Source organism: Empidonax traillii, unplaced genomic scaffold (genome assembly GCF_003031625.1).
Source record: "Empidonax traillii isolate 1590-97213 ecotype Southwest subspecies unplaced genomic scaffold, ASM303162v1 scaffold182:size1009393, whole genome shotgun sequence".
NCBI classification, from domain to species: Eukaryota; Metazoa; Chordata; class Aves; order Passeriformes; family Tyrannidae; genus Empidonax; species Empidonax traillii.
Genome location: NW_020955375.1, coordinates 623573 through 635857, shown reverse-complemented (window position 1 = coordinate 635857; position 12285 = coordinate 623573). Strand labels below are relative to the sequence as shown.

The following is a 12285-nucleotide window of genomic DNA, read 5'->3' as shown; positions in this document are numbered from 1 at the left end:
GTAAGTTACGGTGGCCCCATCTGTCAGCCCTGAAAACACAGCCTGAGTTCTGCTCCTGACCTATTTTGCAACACTGAGCAAAAAGACCCCCTTCTGACCACCACCAGAAGTATCTTTTACAGAGCCCCAAAAAATAGGACCTGGAAATGTCCTTGGGGCCTCCAGACACCAATGCAACACAAATCCTGGTTTATACATCCCACACAGATGAAGGAAAATTCTTCCTGTTAACAAGGACACGGTAATCCTATTACAATGTAACTGTGACCTCTAGAACTTGGCACGGGATTCAAAGGCACAGACACGACTTACCTGATCTGTTCCAAAACCACACTGTAGAGGTGATCCACAGTGAGCTTGTGTTTGGGCACAGATATGAGCAGTGGCTGCCCAAAGAGCACAGTCCCTGCAGTGTTGCTGGATTGTCTTGTTGTCTTCTCCCGGAAGTAAATAGAGAGAGTAACGTACTCTGAGCCGTCCTCACTTGGCTTGCAAACTTCATACCTGTTTGAAAGACAGGCATTTCCACGGGTTACTTCTGCTGCCAAGAGGCACAGCAGGCAGAACCAATATGAACTCAGTCCAGCAAGTCTCTCCACCAGGTACAAAGGGTTGTAGTATGTGCTCATGCTGCAGAGCAGTTTCCCGAACACTCCCCTTGGCTCACAGTGGCACAAGATACAGACCTGTCCCCAACTCAACTGCCACCTGCCCTCTGCGCTCCCACTTCAAATCCCTATTGCCACTCACCTCCCAAAACACCACCCTGACAACTACACGGTGCTTCAACCAGACCACAGCATCAGCAAAAATACTAAATTTACTTTGAAATCCCTCTGACTGTTTGTTTCCCATGGAGAAAGAAAACCTCTTGACAACTTTGGGTCTTGCATTCTCCCAGCCTCTGCCACAGCTAAATGGCCTGAGCTCACATCACTGAGCAGCCACCAGTTCAGAAAACCAAGAGTCTGGAAACATCTACTTCACAGAAAAATCCAAGGTTGGGAAGCAAACCAGAAAAATTCTGGAAGACAACAAAAAGCTCAAGAGAGCAGCAAGGAGACTGAGATGCAGCTTGTGTCCTGGGTGAAACAGCAAATGAGGTATTTGCAGATGTCAGAGTCAAAAGAAACCACGTGGTCCAACTCGATTGCACTGTTTGCTTCAGGGCTATTCATTACATAAGGTTCATTTTCAGGAATGCCAAGTCACACTGCTCTTTAATTTGGTGAGTCACCTGCCTCAGAATTATCTCAGAACTGAAAGAGAAAGAAAGATTTCATGAAAGATGTCACTACACATAATGACCAAGACCACAATCCCACATCTGAATGCACTCAACTCTTAACAGTCCTCCTGCATTAGACAAGCCACTTCCCTTCTCTCAAGAGCCGAGAAACATTTTTATTCCTGTGTTCAGAATGGCCTTGTAGAACAGGGAAAAGAATGAATTTCACAGTTGTAGTTCTGGTCCATCCTCATTAAAACAAAGAAAGATCCCAGTTTGGGGCTTGCACTTAGTAGAGTACATGAAAGAAAAAATCCTTCCAGAGAGTCCCAGCCCACCAAGAGCTCAGAGTCAGCATAAGACAGTCCAACACCAGTGGCTCTCTGGAGGTTTTTTAGGCTCTCAGTGCCGTTCAGCTGGACACCAGCACTGCATACAGTTCACACTTTCTAAAGTTTCCTGAGAAATGGCACCTCAGAGAGGTGAATTATTTTACTTAGTGCTGTTTAAATAACAAAAGGTCGTAGTCAGTCCCAGAGTATCACCTGTGATTAATTCCAGGTCCTGTGAGACCCTGAAGCTGGACTCCTGTAACATAGCTCAGTACATGACACTGTCAGGACATGACTGCCTCTAACACCACCTACACTGTGCTCTGCAAGCAGCAATTAACGCAACCCCCACTTACACTCCACCCTCGAGCACCTGAATGAGCCCTGCCCATGCAAGGGAACAGATGAGAAAAAGCTACTACACCAGGCAGGAGTCATCTATCACCAACAGCCAGCACGCTGCACCCCACAGCACTCTGCAGGAGAGCATCCAAAACTTCTCACCAAAACAGAACAGGTTTGGTTACCCAAGTGCCCCTCTGCCCATTCCACCTCAGAACAGCCTTTACATACTAGTACTAGCAGACATAGCAGAATCAGGATGTCATTTTTCTGATCTCTTGAGCAACAGCTCAAACATTCCCTGTAAAAAAAAAAAGAATCTAAGATTAAGTACTTAATGTACAGTTTAAGGACAATTATAGAGTTGATCCTGGGAATTACTGAACAATACACCATAATTCTGTATCTTACAACTGCACTGAAATAACTGAACATAAAGACAAATACACTCCAGTGTATTTTGTAAGAGAAGGGAGAAGGGCAGGAAAAAATGCCACTGAAGAAGCTGACAAACAGATCTGTCTGAACAGGGTTAGTACTGCACATCCACCCAGAGATGCTGCTGTGAAATCACAACAGGTTCAAAAGTAGACAATAAGAATAAACAGAGACCTGGAAAAAACTGGGAGAAACTACTGCACAGATTCTGATCTCTTCTAGGAAGTGGAGATACTCCCAAAATCTTTTTACTTTCTTTCATAATACCAGAACACCTACAGACAAGTAAATGAGGAGATAAGAGACTGCAAATGCAATTTTTAAATTTTTTTTTACAGCATAGCTTGCCCTGTAGAAGCTGATCACAGGATTTTTCTAGTCTTGCAGTGGAGTAAGATTAAAACTGATGAGGGAATTCAACCAGAAAGATTTTTACAAAGCTTAAAAAAATACAAAGTCATTGTGGAAAGGACACAAACTCATTTCAAACAAGAAAACCCAATTTCAGCAAGTATGAACAAACTTTTCAGACCAGTCTGCTACAAGATCTCACACGTTTCACATAAAGCTACCAGACTAGCTGACCTGCTGACCTCATTAACTCATTCAGTAATTGCTGTAGCCTCAGTCACAGTAACAAACCTATGTTTCTGCGGCCAGTCATGTTTTTTCAAGCCCATGAACTCACCTACATGTACCACACAGCATGTTTGTCGTAAGAGAAGGCAGAAAGCAAGGCAGGTGTGGCAAAGTAAGTATATCCTACCCAAATATGCACACTTTGATAGGTTAAAGGTGACCTGCAAATCAATTTGTGAAACTTTCATCAATGTAAACAATACATGTTATATAATAATGCCCCATTAGCCAGGCTAAGAGAACAGCAGGATCTACTTGATCCATCAAAACAGTTTGTGAGAACTAAAAAGAGCTTTGACGAGGGATACCCTTGAAATGGGCCATGGGGTTTGTTTTCAAGTGGCACTTACCTGACCCCTTGTACCGGCTCCGAGCTCCAGCAGGATCCCTGGTGATGGGACATCACCAGCATGGTGCATGTGTGGGGGTTACATTGGAGCGGGAGCCGGAGGTCCTAGTGGGGCTGGACTTCCCAGGACCTAAGGAAAAGAAATAGCAAGTGTTTGGGTGGTGTGCTGAGCGCTGTTCTCTGCTTCGCCTGGGGAATGAGAGCACTCAGCACAAACACTGAACTCAGGGCACCAAATTGATTTGCAGACCACCTTTATGTGAGCGAGCTCTGATCACCTGCCACAGACCTCCCTGTCCTGCCACACAACGAGATGCCTGGAGAGACACATTTCCAACACTGGGACAAGTTGTAGCGTCAGTGATTTTTGCCTCAAGGCTTAACTCCTTACAGTTCTGCATCTCACCCCTTCTCTGATGTTAAATATTAACATATCTTGCTCCAGGACTACCCAACATTTCCAAGCCTGTCATGATGAGAAAGAGACAAGTGCAAAGCCTCATGAAAGAACAGGCTTGGAGAATTCCAGACCCAAACTCTCCTCCCCTTTCAGGTGAAGAAAAGAGAAGAAAATGTATAGTTTTGTCCTTTTGGGTAATATGAGACAGGTCCATTTTCTGATGCATCTCAAGAGTTACTTAAAGTCACTTAAATATCAAGAAGCCCAGTAATATTTGCGTTTCTTCTTTTTGAAGTTTTACAGAGAGCACAAAAGGTAACCACAAGAATCCATGAGCCAGAAACTGAGCAGCTGAAAGGGAAAATGTATCTTAGCCATTCAGGGCATCTGTGTCTTCCCTCATAACCCTACAGTGAAAACAGGAATAGAGCACAGCTTCCCAACCACTGAAATCACCTAAAAAAGGTGCAAGCTCGATATTCCCTACATTCCACATACTGCACATTTCACAAATTGCATCAACAGCACAATCTGGGTGATAATATCTGTGCCTGCAGACCGTGCCCTCTGTCAAGGCAATCCTGAGGAGAGCCAAGGGCCACTCCAGCTGCTCTGCTCCTGCTGCAACACACTGGGAGAGTCCCTGCTCAGAGACATTTCCAACTGCAGCATTTCATGGAAACCCACGTTCTGCTCATAACAGAGGCCTGAAGTGAAAGTTGAGATTTAACTGACACTGGTGTCAAAAGCAAGACACCAGTACAAACGTAGGGTCTTAGTTTTTTTTAAAATCACATCCCTGCTGGGACACAGATCTCCTGTGGCATTAAGTCTTCAAATTTTGAACTGAGAGATGTGCTGCCAGCTGGCCAGAGCACCACACTCTCAAATCAGAAGTCTGTCAAACCACAGGGATATTGTTGACACATGCAGACCCAGGTCTGACTTCAGCAAAGCAAACCTGCAGAAATACTGTAAGAGATTGACATTTATATTTTAATTTTTCAATCCTAAGACAACTTAAGGTGATTGTGAGAAACATAAAGAAGGCAAGAACTGCCAGTTTAAGTTACAATCAGACCCTAAAAAGCTTCAGAACCACTGAAACAACTGATTTCTGTTACAGAAGACAGCCCCACAGGTGATCAGATCTGCTGATCTCTGTTTAGAGGAGGGACAAGGAAATCATGGAACAAAGGAAGAAGTGGATGGCAGCTGCTCACAAAATCAGAGCCTGAGGGCCTTGTGCTCCCCCTATCGCTACATTCTTTGCATTCTCAGAGTCCAGCAAACAACCACAGACAATAACTATCACAACCTTGGTTTGCTTATGCCAGTGGCAAAGAGGAGTGCTTTTCAGGTGAGGAGGTTACACTGTTAAAAGGATGATTTAAACACCAGCTTAGAAGGGTGCAGTCTTCAGTTTATCACAGCTCCTCTCAGAATTTACCCAGTGTGGCCAACAGCAAGGAACAAATGGAAAGACCCGAAAGCACACTCAAATTCAGAGACCGGGCAGCAAAACCCTCCAGGAAAAGACCTCAAAAACTGGTAAGACCCACTGAGCCATCTGTAAAATTTTAAAGTACAAGCGTGGGGAATGCACACAGCAGTTGTGGGGAAAATACACAAGAAATCTATTTCTGAATATGTTGTACTGATTTAACTATTTTGGATCGCTTATTTCTTCAAGCTTTGTTTTCTAACCAGTGAAAGAAACTTAGCACCCAACTTCAATTACTTAAAACAAGCAGTGAGATGTACACATTACAGTTTGCCAACAGGGAAGTCTTGCCACTGGACACTGCTGGAAAATAAGAGCATATGATGAGTATATAAAAGGGACAGGATCAATAAAACATGAATTAGGAAAGAGTTCAAATCCATGAGACACTGCATACCATGCTAATTTAAATATAGGAGACATTTGGATTCTAGAAAACACCTCACATAAATACAATTAACTAATGGTCCTCAGTAATACCCCAGGTTGCATATTATGTGTCAGCTTTACACACATCTAGGATAATATTTAGTAGCCAAGAACACACCCTGCAAAAAGTACCATGACTACCAGACAATCCCTCTCCAGTTTGTTTTTCCCTGACAAAGCTCTCACTTTGTTTTGCTGCACAGACCACAATACCCTGAAATGATGCAGCTTTCCTGTGTGATTTGTAACATAATTAATGCTATTAAAAACCTCATCTTTTCTGTAATGTCTCTTTCCCTAGACTAGAAGCTGATATGTTTTAGTCTTGCCACAGGGAAAAAACTATCTTTTCAAAACGTGGTACACAAAGCAGCTTCCAGAGGGTCTCTTCCTTTCTTATGAAGCAATTGCTGTCTTCTCATTCCAACACTTTGGAAAGCATTTTTAGAAGTTTATTTTGTGGCAATGTCCAGTTAGTGCAAACAAATGTTTGACGGGTTAGAGTGATTTATTGGATCTTTTTAAGGTTATTTATTTTAATTGTGAATTTGGGGTAAAAATACTGTCACTGTAAAACCTTCTGCAGTTGTACTTTCTAATAAAAGGCATCTGTTCCCCTTCATTAATCGATACAAAGACAGCTTTCTTTCAGGAACAGGAGAGAGATACATTACTCAGTGTAGCCAGTGGTCCACCCCACAGCTACAGCACCAGTCAGCAGGAGAGGATTTTTTCTGAGCTGAACGTTCTGTGGACTATATAGGCAATACAGAGCCAGCCATCAAGTCATAAGAATCTTAGAGTAAGATTTAGAAAGCCTGAAAAAAGTTATAAGCCTTCAGCATATCCTTCATGTGGTCAGTTTGAAAGAGCACAATGAACTAACAACTTAACACAGCCAAGCCCTTTCAGGGACAATTTTCAAAGTTTCTCCCAGTGCCACCACACTGTCACAGCCTGCCCACCTCAGGCTCTACAAGCAACAGCGAAAGGGTAAAAATCTCTAAAGTAAAAGGGCAAAAATCCCTCAAGTATCACTCAAAACTGCCGCTCAGAAATCCCAAACTGAAGCCCCAGCCCGAACGATCCCACTTTGGTTCGATCTTAACACAAAAGCGATGCACTGTCAGTCCCTCCTTTCACACCCACTTCAGCAGACACAAGACCTTAACAGATGGAAACTGAAGGGAATTCAAGAACCTTCACACTGCTAGTACCATTTCTTGAATGATTTCATTAAACCTTAGAACACCTAACAGCAGACCTTTTATAACCAAACAAGGTAGGCAGATTGTCCACACTGAACGTAACTCTGCCTTTGCCTTTAAAGAAGCTTTGCTCCTGACTGAACAAGTGTTCTCTGTCGTGTTTTTGAGACAAGACTTCCTTTCAAAAAAAGAATGCTGGGTTTTAGCTGTAGTTGGAATATTTCTTTATAGATCTTTTTTCCTGGCAGAAACACCCATTAAAGGGACTTCCTATGAGCAGCTTTTTCCTAATTCTTACCCTGGTGCCTGGCTGCTTTCTCTTGACCCTCAGTGCTGAAAAGATCTTGGAGGGTGTACATGGAAAAACAGGATCCTCAAAACTTCCTCCTGCTACCTCTCCTCTTCCTTGGAGGGCTATTTTTAACTCGGGTCAGGTCATTCACTATGACTCACAGCATCACCTCATTTACAGTTGCCCTGCACATAAAAGGAAGTGCCAATTGCAAAGGAAAACACACTTGGAGCTGCAGTTCAGCCCATGCTCCCCCAACACCCCAGAGCAGACCTGATTCAGACACTTGTTTTCTGTGCAGGGATATGATGTTGTGCCCCTAAGAAAGCAGGGAGGTTTTGCAATTGCCATTGTAATATTATGCTTCTTGGTTTTTTCCGTGTTTTACTGGCTTGGGAGACAGACTTACAACACTGACACTTCACAATTCCCTCCCAGGCAGATTTCACAGAAGCCAAACATCCTCCCCAGGCATCCTAACCAGCCACACCTTTGGATGCAATTGAGGACGACAACAACATAAGAAGAATTTTCCAAAAAAACTCCTACATTGCATCTCAGCAAAGAGGTCAGACAGAGGGCATGACAAGAGAGCAGCAAGCAGAATGTCACAGCATCCCAGCCAGTGAAAGGCTCCCAGTGCACCAGAGGATGGCAGGGCACATCTCCACACTGACCCAACAGTTTCATGGAAGCTACAGTCCCACACTGGAATGTTCTCCTGGGAGGAAGACTGGACCTGAGATGGAGGGCTGGATTTGACCCTTCAGCCCCAGGTTCAGTTGTGAGCCTCAAAGTCCACTTTGCACTTAACACGCAGAAGTTTTCAATTTTCAGCTGCAATAGAGGAACACAACTTTTGCTCTCCTCACTGGATTTCAGAGATGACTGCAGATATCTCATTCACCACACACAGGTAGAACATCAAGCAGAACCAAATCCTCAGCTTCCCTAAGGTCCTTCACAATCACATTTAAGAAACAAACAGTGTTTAGCACCAGTCAAGAGCCTATAAAGAACCCCAGTCACGGTTAGGTGGGTGCTGTTACAGCTGTGGTGGATTTTGAAAAGGCAGAGTACAACAGCTTAGACTCCATGCTCCCAGGCTTTTGGTTGATTTGGAATATAAGAACAGTAAGCTTGAGCTAGACTAAAAATGCCAGTGAGAGCATAACTACAATCCATAGATTACCATCTCTGAAAGAGGTTTGTAGGATGTTCTAAACTGCAGAACACACACCAGACTAGCAGTTCATTACTACCCAATGGCCATGACCTCCTCTGCATTAGAAAAATACCTACTAAACACTCCACATGCTGATCTGCTGGTAAGAGCAGTGCTGCACTACTCTAAGTCAAGTAAAAGGTCTACAGGAAGACTTAGGGTATGGGGGAGGACAGGAATTGGGTTTTATAACCTGAAACAAAAGCAAATGTTTTGCAGTATTCTTCACATGTGGTATCTTCCCACTTTACTCACACAAAGATGTCGTCTTTTGGCATGATATGATTTAAACCTTCATCCATTTGGAAGACTTTGTGAAACCGGTGATTATACACATCTGTCACCACCATCTAGAACAGCAAGTGATATTTGCAAAGAGATTATAGTAAAAGCTTACATAAATTTAGGCAAACTACCTTTAAACTCAAGCAACAGTTTATTCCAGTTCTCTATTTGAATTTTCAGTGCCCCAACATCAGTTGTATTTGTTAAGATTGATCAGAAAAACAAAGCAATTAACAAGATGATTTTACACAGGTACTGAGGGGATGCAACTCCAAGTCAGGCTGGTGGAAACAGCAGCACAGATCAAACCATCAAAGTGGCACCAGGCTAGGAATTCAGGCATGGATCAGGATCACTCACATGCGTAATTAACTGAAATAAATCGAAGTGCTGCACTGGCATCCTAAAAATACCCCACCAATTAAATTCCCTCTGGAAAAGTTCACCTGATCCCTTCATTATTACAAGGACATCCAAGAAGAGTTGAATCCAAAACAGACACTGAACACCTTTTGGTACTAAGAAACTATACTATCAGAAGTGTTGGGGCTGAGGGCTACCTTTCTGTCCCTTCTCTTAAACCTCTCTACTGCACTAGAACTATCAGGATAAACACAGATTGTTTCATGAATCTTTTTCATTTTAAAATCAAAGAACAGCATTTTAACTTGTTAGGGTTTTGCCACTACTCCTTAAAGTTCAGCTTATCACCCATCTTTAAAAGCTGAGCCACTGAACTGCTTCAAGAACAAACATTTATCAGAATTACCGTCTGCATTTATCCTTACATTTTCTGCAGGAACACCAGAGAGTTTGGAAAGGGATTCACACAGATCCGAGATGGCCCCCATCATCGGCACCACAATCCGGTACTAGAAACAAAGACAACATCACGCTTTACACCAGGCAAAACAAACCCAGGCAAGGCAGGGAGCAAGAAAACGGAAATGAAACCTTTAAAACTCTTAAATCTTTAATTTATAGGAGTTCAGCTCAAGTTAAGGTCACAGCTACACACTTCAAGATCTTTTGGATCTCAGCTCTACCTTATAAAGCAGGGATTTGGAGGGAATGAAAGGCTTGAACAGTTGGCCTTCTGCTGTCATCAGGCTCAGCAGTAGTAAAACCCAGGCAAAAAAATAATCACCAGACACAGCAGCTTCCTCAGAACATAAAACTGCTTTTTCTGTATGTGATAAAAAAATCTTAGAACCATTCCCTTCACTGCTGTTGGAGGTCAAGTCAAAAGTCTTGAAAGACATGGAAATATTGCCCATCAGTTCTTCTAAAGCTACATCAGGGCATCCAGTCACTCTGCTTGGGCCCCCCAGATATTGTTCTTGTCTGACACATAGGGCAAGCACAAAACTATTTTAGTGGGCCCATTTGAAAATAAAAGGCGGAGGAAATTTAAAATCAGTCCATTAAAAAGGTTTTAAAAACAAAAAGGTTTTGTTGTTTTTTTTTTTTTTTTTACCCCCAAGAGGGATTGGTTTTCATTTCTGTTTGAAATTCAGAGGCCTTACCCATTTAGAATATAGAATATGCCGAGTTGGAAGAGATCCAGCAGGATCATCGAGTCCAACTCCTGGCCCTGCCAACTCTGAAACTTAAGAGAAGGGCTAGGATGACTTAAAGAAATCTGTGTTTTCAACAAGGCTCACCTGGACAGGTCTACGCTGTGGGTCTGCATATACCAGGGTAACTTCCATGAGACGATCCCTCTTCAAGGGCAGTGGGAGGGTTAAGTAACAGAAGGGATCAAAGGTCACAGAAACTTTGGAGCATTTGGGACAAACAAGGGTAGACTTGAAAAGACCATGAAAAATATCCACAATGATAGAATCGTTCCTCAGCCTGTGATTCTCCCAGGCCTCTTTTGCCACCTCCTATAAAAAGAGAAATAACAAATTATTACAAGTTATTTCTTTCAAAGACTTTTATAACATAGTGAGCACTGGGGTCAAAGAAAACTCAGAAAATTGATACTGATGGGCAAATTACACAGGAGTGGGGGTCTACCAGTATGTCCAGCATAGCATACTGGGATTTCTTGAAGAGAAAAAAGATGAAATATACTGCTTCTTGTGGTGTTGCCACATGCACTGTATTATACAAAAAAATACACAATGGCTGTTGTATTTTCACCCAACACACTTACTCTAGACTCTGCAGTTGTCAGTATGCTGCAGCTGCGTGACTGTGACAAGCCATAAAAGCCTGATCAGGAGAGTGTGAGTTCACTGAGGGAAAGATATTTCACTATTATGTGTCTAATTTCATGTCAGCTGAGTGTTTGCCAACTTCAGGGGAACAAAGTGTCTGCAAGGGGCTCACGTATCAGTGCTGACTGGGAAACAGGACAGGAAAAGGTAGGAAGAAAAAAAAAACTTTTGGGTCTCTATAAGGAAAACCTCATAAGAGAATTACTTTTCTCCATTTAGGTAGAGTGCCACAAAGCATGACAGGGTTCTCCCATGCCAGGTACACCGCTCTGTGGGGAGGATGTTTGTGTGGCCTGTGAGAAGCAAGGCCAGGAAGTGTCCCAGAACCCAACTAAACACCCTGGGAAGCACCACCTGCCCCATGCTCAAGGAAAGGGCCCCGTACCGAATCAGGTCTGCCATTGGCATCCTTCAGCTCCAAGTAGGGCTTTTTCTTCACTCTGTTCAAATCCTCATGCAAGCCATCTAGAAGAAAAGCCAAGAGCTCCTGGGAATCTTGCTGCTGGTATCCCGAAAACTGAGGAGCAAATCGGCCAACCTGTGTCTGAAACATAAAGGCAAAAGTGAGGGGGGTGAGCACTACCCGTGAGCAAAAGGCAGGAATAAACCCACTCAGGTCCTGGCTTTTGCAAAGCCCAACTCTCCACTACCTTGTGTGGGCAGGAGGCCACAGGGAACCGGATGCTAGCACACTAAAGGGTGCCAGAACAATTTTCCCTTCTACTTTCAGTATTTCAGCTGAAAGCAGCTCTTCACACTAAAGCAATGAGAACATCGCACCGAGTAATAATGTCATAGACTCTGGGGATGCATTTTGCCCTCCACTTCATAATTTCATTTTTTCAGATTTGTATCTTGCACATCTCTTCTCACTGATCAAAGCTCACAGCTGGCAATTCACATGACCTGTCCCAGTTTTATTGCAAAGATCATTCTGATTCACCTGTAAACAGCTCTCAGGCTTGGAGGTCATTTACTAATTAACACCAAAAGCAGTAACCAACCCTGAGGAATGACACTACTCGCTGGCAAGTTCCTGCCCGTACCCTAGAAAGCATTTATACAGAACATGAAACAACACTGAAGCTATTCTGTCCTTACTGCTTTCATAACAACAAAATGTGTGGCAGGCACATCAGCTTCCACTGTTCCTCCTATCTCAGAGCTGTGCTCCAAGAACACGACACACTTACTTTAAACATCCGTGGGGCCACGTGGGACTGTCTCCCAGACCACATCTGTTTAATGAGCTCCGCGTAGGCTTCTGCAATCTCCCCCCTCATCCCCAGTGGGTTGTTCTGATTTATCTCAGCTTCATATTTATCTTCCAGGAAATAATCAGTCAGAGGAGGAGTATTGCTCAGACACTGAAAAAAGCATTAAGGAAAT

The 12285-nt window shown here is 43.3% G+C and overlaps 1 protein-coding gene across 1 annotated transcript in view; it reads right to left on the bottom strand.

Moving 5' to 3' along the window:
• The window catches only part of USP4 (ubiquitin specific peptidase 4), a 31509-nt gene that overhangs the window by 6573 nt on the left and 12651 nt on the right, over positions 1–12285 (bottom strand). The window contains exons 10-15 of the mRNA XM_027886218.1: positions 12090–12263; positions 11282–11440; positions 10336–10560; positions 9460–9543; positions 8642–8736; positions 313–504 (exon numbers count right to left, since the gene is read on the bottom strand). Coding sequence (XP_027742019.1) covers positions 313–504; positions 8642–8736; positions 9460–9543; positions 10336–10560; positions 11282–11440; positions 12090–12263 — 929 coding nt within the window. The remainder of the gene's footprint in view (positions 1–312; positions 505–8641; positions 8737–9459; positions 9544–10335; positions 10561–11281; positions 11441–12089; positions 12264–12285) is intronic.